The sequence below is a fragment of the Meriones unguiculatus genome, chromosome 10, assembly GCF_030254825.1.
Source record: "Meriones unguiculatus strain TT.TT164.6M chromosome 10, Bangor_MerUng_6.1, whole genome shotgun sequence".
Lineage (NCBI taxonomy): Eukaryota > Metazoa > Chordata > Mammalia > Rodentia > Muridae > Meriones > Meriones unguiculatus.
The window spans coordinates 6,778,742-6,801,181 of NC_083358.1; the positions used below are offsets into that span (position 1 = coordinate 6,778,742).

At 54.1% G+C, this 22,440-nt stretch overlaps 1 protein-coding gene and 1 long non-coding RNA gene across 5 annotated transcripts in view; both read left to right on the forward strand.

The window, feature by feature from the left end:
* The window catches only part of Fbxo31 (F-box protein 31), a 30,667-nt gene that overhangs the window by 346 nt on the left and 7,881 nt on the right, over positions 1-22,440 (forward strand). For 2 of the 4 annotated variants that reach the window (XM_060391851.1, XM_021631146.2), the window contains exons 2-6: positions 12,042-12,113; positions 13,544-13,630; positions 17,527-17,603; positions 17,938-18,105; positions 19,579-19,653. In XM_060391851.1, the coding sequence (XP_060247834.1) occupies positions 12,042-12,113; positions 13,544-13,630; positions 17,527-17,603; positions 17,938-18,105; positions 19,579-19,653 (479 nt within the window). The remainder of the gene's footprint in view (positions 1-12,041; positions 12,114-13,543; positions 13,631-17,526; positions 17,604-17,937; positions 18,106-19,578; positions 19,654-22,440) is intronic. The other 2 variants (XM_060391852.1, XM_021631147.2) reach the window with 1 other exon arrangement.
* Positions 4-7,682, forward strand: LOC132656796 (uncharacterized). Its single transcript, XR_009594515.1, has 2 exons — positions 4-3,018; positions 5,278-7,682. It is a non-coding gene; the product is annotated as an uncharacterized LOC132656796 (long non-coding RNA).

The window sequence follows — 22,440 nt, forward strand, 5'->3', positions numbered from 1 at the left end:
GGGGCATCCCATACCGCGGGCGCTCGGCCGAGGCAGGAGCGTGGTGCGGAGTTCCAGACCAGGCCTGGCTGCGGAGTGAGACTCCGAGAAAACCAGATAATCGAAAGGCCTGGTCTGCAGAGTGAGACTTAAAAATCCCAACCCCCACCAACAAATAAAGCCGAAACAACAGCAACAAAACAAACAAGCCAAAACCAAACCTACAGCCCACCTACCCACAAGAACGAGGACGCAGAAGCGGTCGGAGTCCCGTTAGGAAGGCCTCCCTTTCATGTCCATACAGCAGGGTACTCTCAGCCCGAGTGTTGATGCGAGTCCTAGAGCCTCGCAGCTGAAGGGGTCCCGACACCGGCTAGTGTCCTGCCCGAGGGCTTCAGCGTTTTCTGTCTCCTGGCCACAGCTCCCTGAAGACATTGGTGCATTTGTAGAAATCCATTTACATTTCCCTTCTGGAACCTCTGAGGGCCTGTGCTTCCCAGAGTGGGGTTGTGGGATGGTAGGCTGTGTGAGAAAAGCGATTTCCCCAGGTCCTCCCCTATAGAAGGGTCCTTTTACCTTTGCTGTGTAATTTCATGGTTGACACCGGAGTTCTGGCCTCGGCTCCACTCACCCGCTGTGGGATGTTGGGCAGATTACCCAAGTCTGCGTGGGAGCATTTGGTGGTGCCCCCACCTGAGGGGCGACTTGGGGGCTTTTACAAGGAGAAGCGTGCAGAGCCCTCATTCTTGAGCATGGCTGTTTGGCATGTCCGTTGGCCCATGTGTATTGTCCGAGCTGTCTTTTGTCTAATTTTCTCTGGTGAGAATCCTCAGTAGAAACCTTTAGTCACATAGGACCGGTTAGTTTGTTTTCGGTTTCTCTCTGAGCACTGCCCTTTTTTTTTTTTTTTTACAAATAACTTCTTTTGTTTATTATTATTGTGTGCGTGAAATGTGGCTGTGTCAGAGGAGACCCTTGAATACAGTTCCTCACGTTTTGGCGACCCGCAGCCATGCAGTTATTTTGTTGCTGCTTCATAACTAATTTCACCACTGTTATGAATGGTAATATAAATATGTTTTCCGGTGGTCTGTGGTGATCCCCGTGAGAGGGTGGTGCCCACAGGTTGAGAACCTCTGCTGCACAGGTTGCTGTGCAGCAAGCGCTTTTACCTGCTGAGCTGACTGGCTTTTCACCCGGTGTTTATTTAGCATGTATACCTGTGACACTCAGCTCGAGAACAGAAGTGGGCAGCGCTCCATTGCCAGTGTGGAGAGCGGTGGGGACAGGTTGGAAGGCTCTCTTCTACACTTGATCTTAGCCAGAAGGCCGAGAAGCGAGGGGAGGGTCTCTGTAGTCCTCTCTCCTCCTGCTTCAGCTCTCAGGGACTCCAGAGCTACGACTGGAGAGTGAACCAGTTCACCTACACCAGAATTCCAGTTTTGAGAAATTAAAGGCACGAGAACCAAGAGTCCCCAGAGTGTTGATGTTCTATGTGTGAGCCACCTCACCTAATATTTAAAAAAAAAAAAAAATATTTTATTAGTGAGTGTGTGTGCGTGCGTGTAGGTACCCACTGGTTTCAGAAGAGGGTATTAGAACCTGCGGAGCTGGAGTTAAGTAGTTGTGAACCACCTCATGTGGATGCTAGGCACCAAACTGGCTTCTACAAGAGCAGAATGTGCTTCTAACTGCTGAGCAGTCTCTGCAGGCCCCTACACCCAGCATTTTTTTTTTCTTTGTCTTTGATTTGTGGGGTTTGTTTTCTAGACAGGGTTTGTTTGTGTTGCTCTGCCTGTCCTCACTATAGATCAGGCCAGCCTCTAACTCACAGAGATCTGCCTGCCTCTGCCTCCTGAGTGAATGCTGGGGTAACTGGCCTGCGCCACGGCACTCGGCTGATTTGTTTTAGTCAGGCAGTCTGGATGGATTTCTGTTTATGTTTCTTTCGTTGTCTCTTGTGTTAGTTACGACTTGAATTAAAAGTTTGTGCTTCGGTGGCCTCTGGCACTCCAAGGTGCCAAACTTGGCCCGTGGCTGTGCTGTCTGGGTTCCTGGCATCCTTTTGTGAGACAGTCTCCCAATGTAGCCGAAGGCTGGCCTTGAACTCTGTTCTCTCCTGTTTCTACCACCTTACACTGGGTCACAGCTGGCTCAGGACACCCGGCTATTCAGGCAGGTGTACTGTAACCCATGCAGGTTAAAACAGGTTGCCTGGCAGGCCTGGGATTTGTGGTTGTCACTGACGCAGTCTCTTTGTGCCTAACCCCTGGGAGATTGCTGTGTGTGAGACAGTCCTGCCCAGCCTTCTCTGAGCCCTGGGCATCTTCTTTCCTGGATTCCAAAATCAAGAAGATGTAGGTGAAAAGCAGCACTGGCCCCACCCCGTGAGCAGGCCTGGATCCTCCCAGCACCTGGCTTTCCTGGCAGGGCTGTGATGTTGGCTCTGCTTGTGTTGTGTCCCAGGGGAGTGGGTGAGACTGGTTTAAGTGTTTATGTTTTTATTGCAGGGATTGTGTGTGAGACTTGGGCCATGACTAACTGTCAGGCCATTTGCTTTAATAAGTTTGTAAGTGAGCTGTGGTGGCCAGGCCTGTAATCCAGCTCTCAGGAAGCCGAGGCAGAGGGATCAAAAATTCAAGGCCTGCTGGGTATAGACTGAGTCCAGAGCTAGCTCTGTCTCAGAAAGTAAACAGAGCCTGGGGTGCAGCTCAGAGGATGAACACCGGCCCAGCGGCCCAGCGCGTGTGAGTCCCTGGCTTGTTACTGTTGAAAATGAAAACAAACACAAATTAAAAAGCCGAACTGTGGCTTTCTCTAGGGGTCAGGTGTGGTGGTCTGGGGCTGGGGACGCTAGGAACCCAGAATGGTGTCATTGGCATTTAGACTCCTGATAACTCAGAACCTTCTGTGTCCCATTAGTGACATAAGCAGTTGCTACTTGGTCCCTCCGCTGTGGTGCCACACATGTCAGGATGTAGAGTGACCTGGAGCAGCTGAGAACTGTTGGAATCCTTTCCTGGGTCTTTCTCTGGGCAGGTCAGTGATTGCCTCTTGTTAAGCCAATTCTGTCCTGCCTCTAGAACTAGTGCAATAGGTGGTAATGTTGTCCCCAGAGGGGAAGGACAGAACCTAGCACCCAGCCCCCCGGGGCATAAACATTTTTTTTGATGTGTCACTCTGCTGGCCAAGGGCCACCTGCTTAGGTCATATGGGAAGGGTTGTCTGAGGGCAGGATCCTCAGTACCTGCCCTGCCTGACAGGCCTCTGTGCTTAATGCTTCACCCAGATCTGGCGCTGGCCAGTCTTGATGCCTTGTGGCAGGATGTGCTCCCTAAGAGCAAGCCTAGGGCTACTGAGTTTTCACATCTCAGGTCCTAATTCTGGATCAGACCATTCATATGGGGGCTGGCACGGCAGCTCTGTGAGTAAAGCGCCTGCCACCAAGCCTGGTGCCCTGAGTTCAAGCCCTGCATCCCGTCCAGAGACACTCCTGCAGGTGGTCCATGACACACAAGTATAAGAAAACGTGACAGGATGGAATAAACGTAATAATTTCCTTAAGGTGGAATTCAAAACGAGGAGACAGTCACAGTTTGCTCTCCCCTTGGCACCTTGCAGGGACTGTGGGGCGGGCGCTGATTCCTGCTGTGATGACACCTGTAGTTCCCGGACAGTGCTGTGAGCAGGAGTCTACCGTGGGCTTGTCCATCATGCTGCTCACTGTCTGACCCTATGGTGGTGGAGAGGAGAGGCCAGCGCCCCGTCCACTCCCAGCTTGACTGTCAGTGCGAGAGCCACAGCTCTGTCAGGTCGCTGCGCTTGGAGGCCGTGTCTCAGGAGGATGTCTGATGTCCAGTGGACATGCAGAGCCCACCTGTCCTGTGTAGAGGACCCAGTGGAGAAAACAGGCTGTCCAGGAAACAGAGGGACAGGGCTTGGCATATCCACATCCTGGAGGGGCAGAAGGCCGGGAGCTGAGAAGCGCCACCCCTAGTTTTAGGCCTGGTGGGGAAGAGGTTCAGCTCCTGGGTTGTGTTTTATGCTCTTGTTTTAGTTTGGTTTTCTCTCTCTCTCTCTCTCTCTCTCTCTCTCTCTCTCTCTCTTTTTGAGGTAAGGTCACACTCTGTATAGCCCCAGGCTGTCTTCAAATTTGGCTGATCCCTCTTCCCTCAGCTTCCTGAGTACTGAGGTTACAGGTGTGAGCCTGTAACCTAGGTGGTAGTGTTTTGTTTTTTGTTTTATTTTGTTTTTAATCTTTGTAGGGCAGGTTTGGGGAAGGGGGACAGGGGCTTGAGGTCGAGGATCACAGGCCTTGTACCTGGTAGGTGAGTTTCTATCGTTGGGCTTGGCTACCAGCTCTCCCTGTTGGCCTGCTTTCCATTTCTTTGAGGCAGGTTCTTGCTTTGTGGTCCTAGTTGGCCTCGTCCTCCACGGTGCTGGGGTCACAAGGCCTGCGCCAGCACATCAGGTTTAAACCTGTTTTACTTTTTGTGTGGTAGTCCAGGCTGGCTTTGAACGTCCCTCCTGTCTCAGCCTTCTGAACTGGGATAGCCAGTTTAGGTGTTTAAAAGTTAACTTCCGTATGCAACCTTGTGGCCTTTCCCTTGGCAGCAGAGGTGGGAGGAACAGGTGTGAGAGGTCTTTATGATTGCTGTGCCACAGACCCAGAGGCTGGATGGTGTGAGTCTGTCTCTGCAGGTGGAGAGGAAGGCTGGCCTTGCCACAGTGAGTGGGTGGGCAGAGCCAGGTCACAGGGCATCTGAGGAACTGGGTGTGTCTTCCTTCTGGACAGAGTGTAAACACAGCATATGGGTCTGTGTGGAGGAGACAGTCACCTCCTGAAACCCGCACACCCTCCCTCTCCCTTCAGTGACGCCTGGGCCTTATGAGTCATTGTCCTCTGGCAGATGCCCAACTGTCCCCAGTGACAAGGGAAGGGCTGAGCAGGACTCATAAGCCTGGCACTGGTGTGAGGGAATGTCCTATGTCCTAAACCTATGAGGGGTCCAGGGCAGCCTACTCTTAAATTAAGACTGCAGGGGAGTGGGGGCTCTGCCGACATTGCCTCCCCTCCCACCAAGGTGTCTTGGGGATGCCCAGCGGTACTCATCATGAGACAAAATGGGCTTCTTGAGACCGGAAGATTCTTGCCTTCCGCCAGCTGCTTGAGAGGCTTCATCGGCCCTGTGTGCATTTCGGCAGGTCTGTTTGCTAGCCCCTGAATGCTGAGGTGCTTGTGGACAGTGTGGGCATGATATTCTGCAGGAGTGGTAATCTGGGCTTGCTTTATTTCAGGTTGAATGTCCAGGGTGGGAAGACGGCTCTGTGCTTGGAGCTCAGGCTGCTCTACCAGAGGACCTGGGTTCAGCTCCCTGCCCCCACGTGGTCTGCACAACCATCGGTGACCTCTTCTGGCCTCCACAAGCACTGTGTGCTTATGATGTGCGCGCACGCGTGTGCGTGCGCGCACACACACACACACACAACGCATGCACGCAGGCAAAGCAGGAGTAAACAGGAACTAAAAACAGATATGTAATTGCTTAAGAAAAGAAAGGAGGGGTAGGGGTAGAGAGCCAGCTTAGCAGTTAAGAGCGCTGGCTGCTCTTGCAGAGGGCCCAGCTCAATTCCCAGCATCTACATCGTGGCTCACCACTTTCTGTAGCTCCAGTCCCAGGGATCCAACACACTTTTCTGACCTCTTTAGGCACAGGCCCACTCATGGTGCATAGACACAAATTCAGGCAACACAAACAAACAAAAATGACAGGCGTCTCCTGCAGCCACAGTAGTGGCCGAGACCAGGGTCCATGGCTGGCTGATGGACAACCATGTCTGAGGCTGAAAGCCTGGGTGGAGGCGTGATCTGAGTGTCCACCCTGTCACTGCCAAGTTCATCTGTCACCACCTAGCTCACAGCCTGGGCCTGTGACTTGACTGGGAATCTGCCTTCCAGGCCCTTGTGGGAGTCCAGGATCACTCGCTGGCCCCTTGTCTGTACCTAGAGCCACCAGGCTGTTTTTCTTCCTGAACTCTGCCTGTCTCTGTTGGACTTCTCTGGGACACACATCAAGGGTTCCCAAAAGAGATCACTGGGGACAGTGATGGACAGATGGAGCCATCTTCAGGGACAGCTGTGTGCCGAGTTTCCTGGCTGGGTAGAAGTCTGTGTCCAGAGGCTGCAGCTCTGCAATGGAGCCCTGAGAGGTGGAGCTCAGTGGTTTGACTGTACACCAGGCTGGCCTTGACCTCACAGGAGATCCACTTGGCCCTGCCTCCCGAGTGATAGGATCCCTGGTGTGCGCTGCCACACCTGACCTCAAAGTATTTTTCTAAATAAGGGAGTATTTTGTCCCTTAACACCCCTAACCCCCTCTTATATAGTTCAGCTCAGGCTTACCTGAAACTCACTGTTGTAGCCCTATGTTGGCCTTAGATCCATAGGTGATCCTCCTGCCTCAGTCCCAACCATACCAGGATGATAGCCTGTCTCTTTCTTTTCTTCCTCTCTCTCTTTCTCTCTCAGACATGGTCTTACTGTGTGTTTCTGGCTGTCCTGGAACTTGTTATGTAGAACAAGCGGGCCTCAAACTCATAGAGATCTGTTCTCCTGCCTCTGACACCACGTGCTGGGATTAAAGGTGCCCACCGTCACACTTGGCCTGCCTCCCTTTCTATACAGCTGCTCTGTAAATCAGGCTGGCCTGGAACTCAGAGCTGCCTGCCTCGGCCTCCTGAGTGCCGAGATTAAAGGCGTGCACCACCACTGCCAGGCTTTTTCTTGTTTTGTTTTATTGTTGAACTTTTCTGTAGTATTTGAAGTGCAGCAACAGGTTTTTATTCATTTGTTTATTTTTATTGGAATAAAACTATATGTAACAGCTTGGGTATGGAGGTGCAGGCCCATGACAGCCCTCAGGAGACTGAGGTAGGAGGATCACAAGTTTGAGGCCATGACGTCAGAAGACTCAACACAGCATTCATCACTAAGCCCGGTTTCCCTCCGATGTATGGCCTCAGTTCAGGGGTGGGAGGTACCTTCTGGAGTACAGTTGTCGGCCTGCCTTCTCCAGAACTGTCCCTCCAGGCGCTGCTGGGGTTCAGCGCTGCCCCCCACAGCCCCTTCCTCATTCTGCTGGTGCCTTCCAAAGTGGTGCCTGCCCTAGGGAGCTCAGGAGCGGAATCTCATCTTGCGGTGTGTGTTTGTGGTTGGTTTACACTGTGTGAAGCCCTCATCCATGTTGCAGTGTTGACCAGGGAAGTTCCTCGCTGCATGTTTGTGCCTGGATTTGCTGACCCTTTCACAGAACTGCTGGGCTGATGGGAGGGGTGTGTGTACAAGGCTGTGACATCTCTGGAGACCCTGCTTTCAGCTCCTTGGGCCTAAGGGTGGCGGCAGCCACGCTGGCCCTTGGTGAGCATGAGCCAGGTTGTCTGTGGGGCTGTGGCAGTGCAGGTTTGGGGATCGCCTGCTCTCTGCTCATGTGCACACCCTCCCGGGTTTTGTCTCTTGCTGTGCTGTCTTTTGTGTGTGGGGGCGGAGCCGCTTCTCAGAATCACTTACACCATTTCACTGGAGTGAGTGAAACTGCCAACCTGCAGCACTAAATCCATCGCTTGAGGAGGACTGTGCATGGGCTATGGACGGCCCAGGGTTCCAACCCCAGCACCATGCAAACCAAAACAAAACAAAAACAAAGCAGGCTGGCATGCTGACTTCAGTCCTCTTGGCTGAGCTTGCTGCAGAATGAAGGGAAGGGAAGCTACCAACCACCTAGCTGCTGGCCAGGGCCCAGGAGCCTTACTAAGCTGAGGGCAGCTTCTTTTGATGACTCGTGGGAAGGATGCACAGTGCCAGGATGTGGGATTGTTCTGAGCCCTCTGTAGACAGGCGGAGCTGTGGGGTCAGAATGACTCCGCTCTCCTGACTCTGCCTGTCTCTGGTGGCCACGAGCCCTTGAGAAGGAGAAAAGCACTGTGGTTTGATGGCTGCTCTCAGTTCTGATAGGTTTCTGTCGGGTTGGAAAATCACACCGACCTTCAGGGAAATGAATAAAGAGATACTGCATGAGTGACTGGGGTCGGCAGCAGTCAGACGGCAGTGCCACCTAACTGGTCTCTAGGAGCAGGGGGTCCCTGAAGGTGGCCTGCTGGTGGGTGGGGAGAGGCAGCATGGGGGTGCACTAGCTGTTTCCGTCCTCTGGCCGTTAGTGGGTAGGCCTCTGTTTGTAGCCTTCGACCAGGCCTGGCTGCACTCGGCGCAGCCTGACACTCAGTGTTGCTGAGAGACAGCTAGCTGTGCGTGCTCAGAACTTGCCACAATTTGCGAGATCACTTTACCGCGGCAACGGTGGTAGGCAGCTGACGTGTTGAGGGACATTCGTCAGGCTGCCACCCACTCGTCTAGATCTGCTCCAGCTGACCCGGCACCCTGCTGAATGCCGCTCCGATAGTGTGTCCGGGCTCTGCACTCTGGGTGGCTTCCTGGGAAGCCGCTGTGCCTCAGAGCCCGCCTGGGTTGCGAGGTCGTTCTGTCGGGGTCCCTACGGCCACTGCCATTGGTCTGGATCCTGCAAACCCTGCACTCTTGCTCCTCCCAGTCTGGCTGCCGCAGGTTTGAGAGGTGCGAGAGTGGTTAGTATTTACCCTAACAGCTTTAAAAAGGTATAGGTCTAACCTATACTTTTTTTTTTTTCTTACACTGTGGCCCAGGCTAGCCTGGAATTCACTCTATAGCCCAGGCTGGCCTTTGACTCACTGTACAGCTGAGAATGACCTTGAATTCCTGATCCTCCTGTCTCTTCCTTCCAAGTGTTGGAATAGCTCCCATGCCTGGTTTGTACAGTGCTGGGACTCGAACCTGGGCCTTGGGCATGTCAGGCAGGCACTCTACTAACAGCTACATCCCTAGCACAAATTTTACTTTTTTGAGAGTAAAGAAAGCAACAGTAAAACCAAACAAAACAAAACAGAGCTCTGTTTGGGTGTTTGGGGCCACCCTGGGCTGTGTAGTGAGTTGGAGACCAGCTTGGGCTACAGAGGGAGACCGTGTCACAGAAATAAAGGACAGAGTAAAACATGTCACAGCGTTAGGTGTCCTGAGGCGCTGGCGTGGTGGTGATTGGCAGAAAGGTTTTTAGTGTCGTTTTCTCAGGGCGATCCAATGCAATCCCACAGGACAGCCCGCTGCCTGACCAGTGGACAGGTTCTGTGTGAGCACCGTGGAATGCACCACTGTGACAAGCCACCACTCACCTTGGCCGAATGGCACAGCCGCTGTTCCGTGTCAGCCACTGGTGGAAGCCTTGTGGCGACTGAAATCACTGTAGCCTGCCCGAGGAATGCCCCAACCCCTGGTGCCGGGCTGGAACACAGGGCCTTGGTCACGGGAGGCACGTGCTCTACCCCCGAACTCTACTCCCAGCCCACAACAACAGTCTCCTGAGTTTGACTTGCAAACGTCAGTCATGTCAGTGGTCAGACTTCCTCTTAGCCCGGTTAGCCCGGTTCCTGGATCCCAACTGTGGGTGCTTCAACCCAGTGGGCTGATAATCAGGTAGGCTTTGAAATGTCCCTCAGCCTGTGGTTACCCCATATCGGGTGGCTTGGGCATGAAGCTCTCTGGCTATGGAAGGCGAGTCGTACAGATAAGTTGTAGGCCTGAGGACCCAAGCAGAGGCAGCTTTTAGGGGCTCAGGCTGGAGAGCAGGAAGACCCAGTGTCTTCCCCCGTGGTGTGTACCTGCTGTGCTCTGAGAGCTGGTGCAGCTCTCTTGGTGGTCAGTTCTGGCTCTTCCTGGTGGAGTTGGCAGGGACATCTCCAGGGAGGTCAAGTTCAAGGTGCTGGGTCTGTGCCACGGTGCTGCCCTTGTCTCAGCCCCTTTCTCCTCAGCTGATTGTATAGGAACCACTCAGCTCCAACAATCAATGGCAGGGATAGACTGTGCTGGGTCAACACATCTGAAGTTGTATCCGGGCTGTGGGGGTATGGTGGCCTTCTGGAAGGTGAGCCAGAGGTACGAGGCTGAGAATGCCCACATCCTGGCCCAGCTGGCCCGTGGTCTCTCTACTTCCTGTCTTCTCCCGCACATTTGTTGATGAGCATCCTCATCAACGGTTAAAATTGCTGTGAATAGGCAGGGCCTTATAGACAGCTGGCCCTGTCATGCGCCAGAGAGATGAGCTCACCAGTTGGATGTGCCAAGGTATACAGCCTTGGAGCCAGGCCGTGACCCCTGTGCAGCTCAGCCTCTGAGCTTATTCATCAGTGGCCTCCATTTACACACAGACACACACACACACACACACACACACTCCTCAGTGCTGGGACCTTGCCTGGATCTTCCCACTAGAGGGGACAGCCACACAGCCGAGAGGGGAATGCTGTGTGGAACTGAGCTCTCTGAGGCCTAGGGTGGAAGGAGGGGCTTTAGGAAGCTGCAGCCCCTGGCCTCAGCGGAGCTGCCCAGAGAGCCTCCTGGATGCCTGCATCTGGCAGCCCACGAGGACTGGCTTGAGCCTCCCACCCAGAGCATGAGGCCAGTGGCATCCGTTACTGCGGAGGAAAGACTGGCCTCTGGGCGCCATCAGAATGCCATCGAGGGTGTAGCACCGCCTGCACCGTGTCCCACCCTATGGCAAGGCTGGAGTCCTGACAAGGGGGTGTCACTGAACTTCTGGTGACACATTGCATGGTGGGACACTGGAGGTGTGAGCTGTAGCTGTCTTTGGGTCCCAAGGGTCCTCTTGCCCCTTCTCATGCTGTGTGCTCACCACTAAGGGACTCTGGCCTAGCTTTACTTCTGTGTCCCAGTGCCGGCTCTTGGTCCTGTGTCTCTCCTGCCTCAGTGCTAATGGAGAGGACACGGGCCTTTCCTGGGTTTTCTGGCAGGATTAAATGCTGTGGGTGGAGGCTGCCCAGTGGTGCACTCAACTGCTTACTGTCCCTCCTCTCCACAACCCGAGACCTGAGGCAGGGGGCTGGCACTTGGCTGAGGTGACTTGGGTGTGGGTGGAACTGTGGTGAGATGAAGGCGACAGGACACACATCAGTGGGTTGGTGACTGTGGGAGGGTGGAGGCGGCGGGAGGGTGCTGAGGACCTTTCCATTAATGTGGTGTTTAAACGGGTCTGGGCTGTCAAGAAAATGCTGAATCGTCCAAAGTTTTTAGAAAAGGATGATCGCCTTGTGCGGAAGGGTGTGTGCAGCTGTGCCAGATGGAACAGGCAGCCGCATTCAGTGCGGGTCCCACTTGGCTTTTATTCCTAAGGCAAAGAAGGGGTCTTGTGTCTCTTAGATCAGAGTTCCACCTCACCCTCCTACACCATCGACTAAGTTAAAGGGACAGCTGATTAGCAAAGCGTGACCTGTGAGGGTGGGGTGCAGCCCTGGCCCACTTCGCTGTTGGAGAAGTGCTGACTGGGGAGGGCTTTCTGCCAGACACCTCTTTACGGATCTCTCTGAGGATGGAACGCCCATTGAACCCTTTGACAGGAAGGGCTGCGCTGCCCATGGCGTGTCTCTCTCAGTGGGACTAGGGCAGCTTGGCCAAAGGGACATTGGGTGCCCCACTGCTCTCCAGCGTCTCTGTGAGGGCAAGACGGGCCCCTACTGTGCGCCAAGTAGGCCTCTGGTCATCTGGGACCCTAACAGCAGTGTAGACTTTGTGTAGGTATAGATGGCCACCATTGCATCTGATTGTACAGTCAGGTTCCTGGACCACACAGGTGGGTGTGCATTGAGGGGGCGGTCCCTGATTCAACAAGCAGTGAGGTCACACAGTGAGGGCAGATCCCTGCTGACAGAGGAGTGCCTGCCCCTCCTCACTCACTGTCAGCAGTCACCATCTTGGCTGCTTTGTGAGTTCTTTCTTTTTTTTCGAGACAGGGTTTCTCTGTGTAGCCTTGTCTGTCCTAGAACTCACTCTGTAGACCACCCTGGTCTTGAACCCAGAGATCTGCCTGCCTCCGCCTCCCAAGTGATGGAACCAGAGGTGTGCACCACACTGCCTGCTGCCTTGTGAGTTCTCCATTTTACACCTCGCCTGTTTCTCGTTGCAGAGTATGGCGTTTGTGAGAACCTGCGGAAGCTGGAGATCACAGGCGTGTCTTGCCGGGATGTCTATGCAAAGCGTGAGTCAGTCCCCTTGTTTTTTGCCCCCTTGCCTTCGTACCAGGGCGCAGTAGATGGTGGCAGCTGTGACTGTTGGTGGGGTGCTACTTTCTGCTGTCTTGGGCATACCGCTTTTTTAAGTTCATAATGGCTAACGGCATCCTAACCGAGGCATCCAGGGCCTGCGTTTCTATTTAATCTATATTTTACTTTGGTGGTGCTGGGGGGTGGGTCAGTGCTAGGCAAATCCTCTGTTTTCCACATCCCGGCCCATATATTCTGTTTCTAACATGCATGATAATTGTATCTGTGGGATACAGTGGCCGCAGTACATGCACACAGCATATACTGATCAGGTTAGGTCAGGTCAGGGTGGATGGCATTGCCCTTACCCCAGACACATTTCTGTGTAATAAATAGTTGTTTGCTGTGCGGAAGCTCACTGTTGCGCTTCCTGCTCAGCCGCAGCTTGCGTGACCGGCAGGGCAGAGACCGTCGCTGAGAAGTGTGGGCTGGGTAGGAACACTCTGGTCTTCTGGGGTAGAGTTGGGCTGCAGCCCGGTGGGACATGGACAGCCTACGGGAATGGAGATGCGCAACCATGTTTTTCGTCAGCTCCCTCAGTTTTCAGAGTGGCTGTCTCTGCCTCAGGCTCCACACCCTTCTGCAGCACTACGTCCCCCTTTTCTGAGGGATGCAGCTGTGGATGCTGGCCAGGTGTCAGTGTCCTGTGACGGAGCACGTGTGGATGGGGTTCCTCAGCTGTGCTCCTCTGTCCTGTGGGAGAAGCCGACTGGGCACAGGGCCTGGAGACAGCATCGTAGGGCGGAGGCAGGCAGTGGAGACAGCAGAGTTCTGCTCTTCAGCTCTGTGACTGTGCGGCAGCTGCAGGGCCGATGGCTTCTGCCTGCGTCTTAGCACCTGCGTGCTTCGGCATTCTGAGTGGTGATTCTCGCAGTGTGGGAGCTGAGAGTTTGAAAGTCTGTGAACACTCTTAACTCCTGGGACTAATGGCTGAAGAGAGCAGCCTGAGCAGGTGGCTGAGCCGGTCAGTCTGAATTCAGCAGTGGTATTGATTCAGGTGTGGCGTTGCTTTAGAAGACACAGCGTGAGGACAAGGAGAGTGTGAGGCTGGCCATGGGCCAGTGTCTTTCTATTGAAGCAACCCTGCACAGCTCTCTAGGGCCCTGTCAGCCACACCTGCTCCCCCAATTCTAGGTCCCAGTGAGCTGTGACAAGGGAGTGAGGGAGCCTCAGGTGCCACCTGCCTTGATGGCTGCGCTGAGTTTCAGTAAACAGGGCATGCAAGCCCGCAGTGTGCTCTGTAGCCAGCCTGGCACAGCCCCCTCCCCCCAAAGTAGGAGTGGCAGGAGGAAGAGGATGCTAGGTCACATGGCAGCCGCTCCCACCTGAGGGGGACCCTCAGCCTTTCCCCGCTGTGTCTGTTCAGGTATAAACCCTCGCGTGAAGTCAGGACGCGTCATGAAAATTCTCCCCGATTACGAGCACATGGAGTACAGGGATGTTTACACCTGCCGTACGTACCCGCACCCTGCGCTCTGGCTGCTGCCGCTGCATGGCCGGTCACGGGAGGTGCTGAGCCCCGGCCTTTCTCATGTGCTGTGGTTACGGTTGGCTGTGGTGGGCCTAGGCGCTGAGTGTACGGGCTGGGTTTCTGCTGCAGCTTCCAGTGTCTTGGGCAGCACATCTTGGAACATCTCACCAATATTTTTTTAAGGCAGTGACAGAAAAATTGAGGTAGAGCAGAGGGCAGAAGGCTGTGCAGAGGCTTTTAAGGCTCCTGCATTCTGAAATGACATGTAACTGGGTTCAGTGCCACATGTCCGTAAGCCTGGCACTCTCGAGGCTGAGGCAGGAGGATTGCTGTGAGTTCAGGAACAGCTTGAGTTTTAGACAACTTTCAAAAAAACCAAAATAAGATTAAAAAAACCAAAACAACAACACACACACACACACAAAAACACAAACAAACCTTGACGTAGAGCAACCTCTGAGGTTTGTCAGTTAATCATGTGATCTTACAGAAGAGCCATGTGAGGTGACAACCCTGACCCCCCCTGGTCAGACACAGGATGGCTCAACATGCTTGCTTCGTAAGCCTGCGTACCAGAGTTCAATTTCAGGAACCTTTGAAAAGGGGGGTGAACTCTCCCTGGAGTTGCCTGACATGCATACTTGCACGCACGCACACACAGTTACAATGAATTTTTTAAAGCTACCTGCTCTCCTGCTCTGACTGAGTGCTGGAAGATTTCTTCGACAGTGATGATGGGAGAGTGAGTGTCAGTTGTCAAGAAAGAGATCAGAGCTGGCAGCCATGGCCTGCCTGCCTCTCCAGCTCTTGGTGGAGGCGGGGGCGTTAGGTTTGAGGCCAGCATTGGCTGTAGGTAAGTGTGAGGCGAGTCCTGTTTCCAGTACCCCTCCCCACAAACAAACAAGTCATGGATGGCCACTTCCTGTCTAACAAAAGCAGTAGAACGACGACGAGTCAAGCTGTGACTTGGTTCCCAGCGTGCTGTCAAGGCCTGGACACCAGGTTCTGGCTCCCCCGTGGGGGCAGTCCCAGCTTCCTGAGATGTTGCCTTTGGCTAGCGTGCTCCTGGGTGGTGTGTGGGCTCTTTGAATAGCTGCTAACAAACACCTTTGCTTACATTGGCTGCCACAGAGGTGGACTAACTGCCGAGGTCATAACCCGGGGGTATGGGAAGACCTGGGCATGGCAGGGCTGAGCCTGGGAGGCACTTCCCACACTGTGCTGGACAGTGTTGCTAGAACACTGTGTCCTGGGCCAGGCAGCCCTTCCTGCTGAGGAGAGAGCAGCAGGTCCTGCCAGCCCCACGGGGAGGGAGGGCATGGCGCTGAGAACAACTGACGCCTCGCAGGACCAAGTGAGACTCTTCTGAGGAGCACGGAAGCCCAGTCCTCCCAGGGCTGTGGAGAAGTGTGTCTGTGTAGAGCCTTCTCTCTCCCTCCTTCCTGGGAGGGGCTGCTGAGGGCCTGGGTTTTTTTACCGGTTGACAATGGCAGCCGGGGGCCAGGATGAGGACTGCTGCCGTCCTGCCAAGGTGTGAGTATGTTTGAGTCACACAACACTTGATAGGGGCTCGGAAAGCCCAGACAGCACAAGGAGCGTCCCTGGCAGTGAACCCCTGGTGGCCCATGGAGCGCCCATGAGAAAAAAAAGAAGAAAATGGGGTCCACCACCTGACCTGGTGCCCTCATGTCTCTGGCCTCCAGGCTCTTAGTGTTAGCTGAGCCCTCAGTGTGTTTTCTCACCGGACTGCTGTGGCAACTTGCACATGAACGCTTTGGGACCTGGCCCTACCTGAGTTTCCGTCACCCACAGGGGCTGCTGCCCGAGTCGGGACCTGTGTGTAAAGTCCTCTGGAGCCCAGGCTTCTGGGTGGAAAGGATGAGAAGGGTAGTGAGAAGCATCCTGAGTGCAGGGCTGTTCCAGGCAGAGTCAGTCTGCCACAGGTCTGTGGAATGCCAGTGGCCTCTGTAGTGTTAGAGCATTCAGGGACACTCGTGTCCTCGGATGGCGCTATTGTCTGGCCTTCCTTGTGTGGGTTGAGGGTGACTGCAGAGTGCTCTGGGCTTAGAGGTCACGTGGCGTGACTGTGGGTGCCAGGCCTGGGGTGGTGCTCCAGAGCTCCATGGCAGGTGCAAGATCCAGGACGTAGGCCCTGTAAAGCCTGGGCTGCACAGTGGAGTGTGCTGAGCAGCCCCCTGCGGAGTTCCAGACCCTCCTCTCCCGGAGGCCACTGACAGTGCCTCCCCCAGAGTGAAGGGGAGCGCATCAGAAAGTCTAAAAACAAACACTCGGGGTGGGCTCGTTTTCTCTTCCTTCTTTTGAGACAGGTTTCTCTGTGTAACAGAGCCCTTCATAGACCAGGCTGGCCTCGAACTCAGAGATCCACTTACCTCTGCCTCCTGTGCTGGCATTGCAGGTGTGTGCCACCAGGCCTGCCTTCATCTTCTCATTCTTACTGTGTACTGAGGCACTGCTGCCTCTGACCTAGTGACTAGGACAGAGAGGCCTGTTAGTTGCATTTTTCCTTTTAGACCAGAGGGGCCACTCTCAGGTTCCTTACCCACTGTCTGCGGACAGAGCTGAAGACACAAACACACTCAGTTCCTTTTCCTTCTCGGGCCAGGGCTGTGTTTTGGAACTGGGGCTGTTTTATTGTGTAACTGTCTTTCCTCTGGGTGAACCTGGGCTGTCGCTTTGGGCAGCACAGGCCTCACCCTGGGAGGCAGCTTGAGTGTTTCAGTTGACTGTGTAAGCACCTGTACACTGGCCCCTGGGAGAAGCAGTTTGTTTCTTCTCCGGGTGTCCAGCTCTCACTTGTGTGGGCTGGAGGGAGGAGGCCGGTGTCTTCCCAGGGCTTCCACACCACCAGACGGAGCCTTCCGTGAGGTGTCCTTCCTGCTCCTGCAGCACACACTCACAATGTGTGTTTGCAGCTGTTTTCTAAAATGCTTCTGAAATGGGTGATTTCTTCAGCTTTTCTGTTCAACTGTAAATGACAAATGTTACTCTTTTCTTCATACACCCTCTCCTCCTTAGACTGCAGGGTGGCACAGTGGCCACTCTTAGGATTGTGCCCCCATCACCCTGTATTCCAGGCTCAGACACCGTGCTGTGCTTTTGAGTTCAGAGATAGGCAGTGGCGAAGCCGTGGTCCCTGTGGCTCAGTGTGCCTGCGGCCAGTGCATCCTTGTAGTTCTTTGGAGATGGCAACATCCAGAGCTAACTAGCCTCACACTGAGAGTTGATGAGGATGTGGCTGGGGTTTGGTGCATTCAGAGTAAGATGTCCACATTAGTGTGCCCTGCACGTGGCCCGCCCTCGGCTCATCCCTGTGTGAGTTCTGCCTGTGTCCCTGAGCTGCTCGTCAGTAGTTCAGGTATGAGCATTGGTCACGGCTGCTTCCCTGTTTCCAAAAGTTGGAGAGCCTGAGCCAGCGACCCACACCTTGTCTTTAGAAACCCCTGTGATGGTCTTGAGCTGGACCTGGGGTAGTCGAAGTTCTTCAACAGTGTCCAAAGTCCTTCAACAGTGTCCAAAGTCCGGGCTGTCCCTCACTGTAGCCCAGGCCAAGGCCACTGGTCCCTATCCCTTTGTGGTCCTGCCTGGTTAACCTGAGTGTGAGCTGTGCTCAGTAGCTATCTGTGACTCCATGGCCTTCAGAGACGCCCCTGCCCCGTGCCCCTGTACTGGACAGTCAGGATCCTCAGGAGTACCTGATTCACCCCTCTACCACCTTGTGAGCACAAGCCATGGTCATGGTGAGGACACAGGCTGGACTATCATCTCTAGTGGCTCATGGCAGAGGTGTTTCCTGTGCCCCATGAGCATGCTGTTTGAGTGGAGCATGCTGGGTAATTGTGTCCCTCCTCTCCCCACAGTGCTTCACCGATACAGACACATTTTGGGGCTGTGGCAGCCGGACATTGGGCCATATGGAGGACTGCTGAACGTGGTGGTGAGTGGAAGCCTCATGGTGGTTCTTGTGTGTGGAGGAGGTGCCCACGCTGGGGAGCGGCCATTTTTTTGGCTTAGTAGAGGAGATTGAAAAGCTGCCACTAGGGCCGGATGTTCCTTTCCAAGTGAACAAAGACTTGTGACCAGTCCTCCAGCCTTCTGGCTATTCCTCTGGATTGTTTAAAGACAGCTCAAGCAGCCACAGGGCTCTCTGCTTGTGGATGTGGAGGAGGCTGCAGGTTCATGCCAGCGGCCGCAGGCTCTGGCATGCAGTTGTTGACGGAAGGGGAGACCTTCCTCCCCTGCCTGGAGTGACCTCTGTCTCCTTGCCGCAGGTGGACGGACTGTTCATCATCGGCTGGATGTACCTACCTCCTCATGACCCCCACGTGGGCGACCCCATGCGATTCAAGCCTTTATTTAGAATCCACCTGATGGAGAGGAAGTCGGCCACGGTGGAGTGTATGTACGGCCACAAAGGGCCCCACAACGGCCACATCCAGGTAGCCGAGCGCTGGATGCCCCTGTGACATGACATGCATGTGCAGTGAGGGGCTGTCCTTGGGTTGTCACAGCTTCAGTGTCATCCCGGTGGGCACCAGGCATGTGTGCTATCCTACCTTCAGCTACAGCCTGTCACAGTTCTACCATGTCCCTTGGCTGCAGGCAGTGGCTTGTCCAGCTCCGTGGGGTGGGGGCCCGGTCTCCCCCATGCTGTGTGTGTGAAGATGGAGGCTGCCGGAATCCACTGGGTTTTGCTTTGCCCAGAGCTCTGCTGCTCTCCCCAGAGGCCAGCTTTCCCTCCTGCTGGCTGAATGTCACAGTCGGAGGCTAGCTACACCCTGACACTGGCTCCCCCCAGCCCTGCAGGAGAAACGCAGCGCCTGGAGAAATGCAGTGCCAGTCACTCAAGAGTGCGCAGGCTGGGAGGCGGGCCTCTGATGTCTTCCTGTCAGTGGCCTGTTATAAGTGCATGTTGGTCTCTTTTGTTCCTAAAGCTTAATTTTTTTTTTTAAATCATTTTGTGGGGGTGTGTATGGGCCAGCCACAGTGTACACTTGAAGGTCAGAGGACCTTGTAGGTTTTGGGATCAAATTCAGAGCTTCAAGCTTGGTTGATGAAAAGTGCTGTAAGCTGTCAAGCCACCTCACTAGCCCCTTAAAATTTTTATTTGGGTGAGTGTGTGTGTGTGTGTGTGTGTGTGTATCCAACTGTGTGTGGGTTCCTGTGGGCTTGTGCCTGTGGGCCTGTGTGTGTACCTGTGGGCTTGTGTGTGCACCTGTGGGCTTGTGTGTGCCTGTGGGCCTGTGTGTGCACCTGTGGGCCTCTGTGTGCCTGTGGGACTATGTGTGTGCCTGTGAGCCTGTGTGGGCCTGTGTGCGCCTGTGTGCGCCTGTGGGCCTGTGTGTGCCTGTGAGCCTGTGTGGGCCTGTGTGCGCCTGTGTGCGCCTGTGGGCCTGTGAGCCTGTGTGCGCCTGTGGGCCTGTGTGTGCAGCATGTGGACGTGGGACCAGCCTCAGGTGATGTTAACTGTGAGCTGTCCCTTTTGTGTTCCGAGTCAGCATCTCTTCCTGTGACCTGATTATGGGAGGCTGGCTAGGGAGCCCTGGGGATGGACCTGTCATTACTTCCCCAGCTCTTGAGATTACAAGCCCTAGCCACTGCACTCCCACTCCGGTCCCCATGCTTCTACCGTGAACTTTTTACCGACGGCCATCACCACTGATGCCAAGTTCCACACCCCAGCCATCCTCTTACTTTGAGACAGTTCACTGAATTGTCTAGCCTGGCCTGGAGGACACACTCTTGCTCAGGCAGACCTGGGATTTCCTGCCTCAGTCTCTCAGGTAGCCGGGATTACAGGCCCGCATTGCCAGACCTGACACATTCGGGTCTCAGTGGGTTTGGAGGGGAAGGTGGTGGATGCTGGGAGTCATTGTTCCCCTGGTTCTTTTCCTTCCATGGTCACACTGAAGATCGTGAAGAGGGATGAGTTCTCCACCAAGTGCAACCAGACGGATCACCACAGGATGTCCGGTGGGAGGCAGGAGGTGAGTCCTAGAGTCTGGGAGGGAGGCTGTGGCTGGTTGTCTTTTCTTGGGGGCACCGACCTGGCCTCCTGTTGGGCGAAGCATGTGAGGTCCCATGGTTTGCAATTGCTGCCTCGAGACCAGCATCATTGCTGCATGCTGTCTCCCCAGCCTTGTCTGTGCAGAGTGTGCCTGCGATCCACCGTACAGAACACTCACGAGAACACATGCATGAGCTCTGCTTATGTTCTCCGACCCCGAGCCCTCCTGCACCTTCTGGTGGGAGCCCACCCGCTTGAACGTCTGGAAGCTGCTTCTAGATGTGCAACTCGGGCCCTGAGGCCTGTTCAGAGCTGCCTGGTCCACTTCTAGACCATGGCAGCACAGTGGATGCCCCTGTGCTGGGCTTCCTGACCCCTGCACAAGTGAGTTTATGTTGCTCTTGGGGTCTGATTTGTGAGCATCTAAGCCACACCACCATTACATTGGAATTGTTGAGTGTGGGTGTCTGTTGGAGCTGTTTATGATGGGTGTACATCCACCACCTGAGTTTCCAGGGTTCCTGGTGGCCAGAGCACCGCAGGTGAGTTCCAGTGAACAGCACTTGCGCTTGGTGAAGTCTCCATCCTAACCCTGCCGTTTGGTGTGGGTTTCCTACGGTCTCCACTTGCCGCCCTGGGGAGATTGTTGGGAGTTCTTATTTTTTTCCACTGTGGCCCTCAGCTGTTATGACCTTAGACGGAGGTCATGGGCTCAGTGTCTGGAGATGTGGGATGGGATTCTAGGGTTCTGCCTGGCTCCCTGGCCTTGGAGGATATTTTCTGATTACAAATGCATTGTGCTCCTGGCTGAAACAAGCAGTACTTCTCACTGGGAACTGAGTATCTCTTGTTAGGAGTGAGACCAAAGATGATGTTCTGTGTTCCTAAGTTCTGGATTTCCTTGGCTCAGATCTCCAGCACTTCTCAGACAGGTGTGTCCATTCCAGGTGTCCACAGACACCTCCTGAGCTTCCTTTGCAGCAGCCAAGCCAGCTTCTTCCCCCTCTCACCTAGCCGACCCCCTTTCCTGCAGACAGCAGCCTTGGAGCTGTGAGGGCGCCGTGAAGAGCAGAGGTGGGGAGAGAGGAGGCAGCATGGCCATGTCCTTACCCTTGGCCGTCTCCCAGGGCTGTTGGGAGCATGTGATGGTGACTGCTGAGTGCCAGGCACAGTGTGTCCCTGGATGGATATGATGGACGGTCACTCCTGAGTTGGGTGCTGTGCTTGTGTAGCTGGGGCTGGCCAGGACGAGCGGTGACCAGTCTGCTTCAGAGCCTGACTGTGCAGTGGGCTGGGGGCTTCCTAATGATACTCCCAGGTCAGCCTCTGGGTGGTGTTAGCTCCGCTGAGCTCAGCGTGATGCTCATGGAGTCTCTTTCTTCCACTCAGTTGCTTTTGTCTGTTACCTATTTGATTTTTATAAAAAATGTTTCCTCCACAAGAACAGCCACTGTAAGGAAAGATTTGATTTTGAGGGCAGGGCAGGTTTTACTAAGTCAGCCAGGCTATCCTGGAGCTCTTTGTGTAGATCAGGCTGGCCCCCAGCATGCAGAGATATCGCTGCCTCTGCCTTTTAAATTTTTATTGTGTGCGCTAGTGTGAATATGTCTGAGAAGCCCAGACGAGGGTGTCAGGTCACCTAGAGCAGGAGTTGAAGGTCATTGTGAGCTGTCGTGTGGGTGCTGGGAACTGAACTCGGGTCCTCTGGAAGAACAGCAAATGTTCTTAATCACTGAGACATCTCTTGAGCCGGAAGGGCTTCATTTCAGTGGAGCCTAATTTGACTCTTGACTAAAATGCTCAAGCCCCATCCCAAAAGTCAAAGAGGATGGACATCAGAAGAAGAAGAAAACAGGAAACAAATTAGGAACCTGCCACAGAAGGCCTCTGAAAGGCTCTGCCCTGCAGACTATCAAAGCAGATGCTGAGACTTATGGCCAACTGTTGGGCAGAGTGCATGGAATCTTATGAAAGAAGTAGGAAATAGTAAGATCTGGAGAGGACAGGAACTCCACAAGGAGAGCAACAGAACCAGAAAATTTGAACACGGGTCTTTCTAGAGACTCATACTCCAACCAAGTACCATGCTTGGAGATAACCTAGAACCCCTGCACAGATGTAGCCCATGGCAGTTCAGTGTCCAAGTGGGTTCCATAGTAATGGGAAAAGGGACTGCCTCTGACATTTAAACTAATTGGGCTGTTCTTTGATCACCTCCCCCTGAGGGGAGAGCAGCCTTACCAGGCCACAGAAGATGACGATGCAGCCACTCCTGATGAGATCTGATAGACTAAGATCAGAAGGAAGGAGAGGGGGACGTCCCCTATCATTGGACTTGGGGAGGGGCATGCGTGAAGAAGGGGGAGGGAAGGTGTGATTAGGAAGGGAGGAGGGAGGGGTTTAAGGGGGGATACAAAGTGAATAAAGTGTAATTAATAAAAGTTAAAAAATTATTCTGTGTTTTAAAAAGTGTTACCTTCGGTTTGCAGACAATCTTCCCTTCCCCTTTTTTAAACAGAGGCATGGTGGCCCCCCATTAGTGTCCTGACCCCTCCCCTCAGGATTGGGGTAGAAAAGGTTTTGCTTTGAGGTCCTGGCTGTGGCCTCTTGCATATGCCACATGAGTAAGGAAGGGTCGAAGACTTTCTTTAGTCAGGGCTTGGACATCCTGGCTGAAAAAGAGCCAGATTGTGGCCCTGTGTGTCTTGTTTCCAGGGACCCACCTGCCAGTCTTCATAACAGCTCAGGTCTGACTGTAGCTGGATGG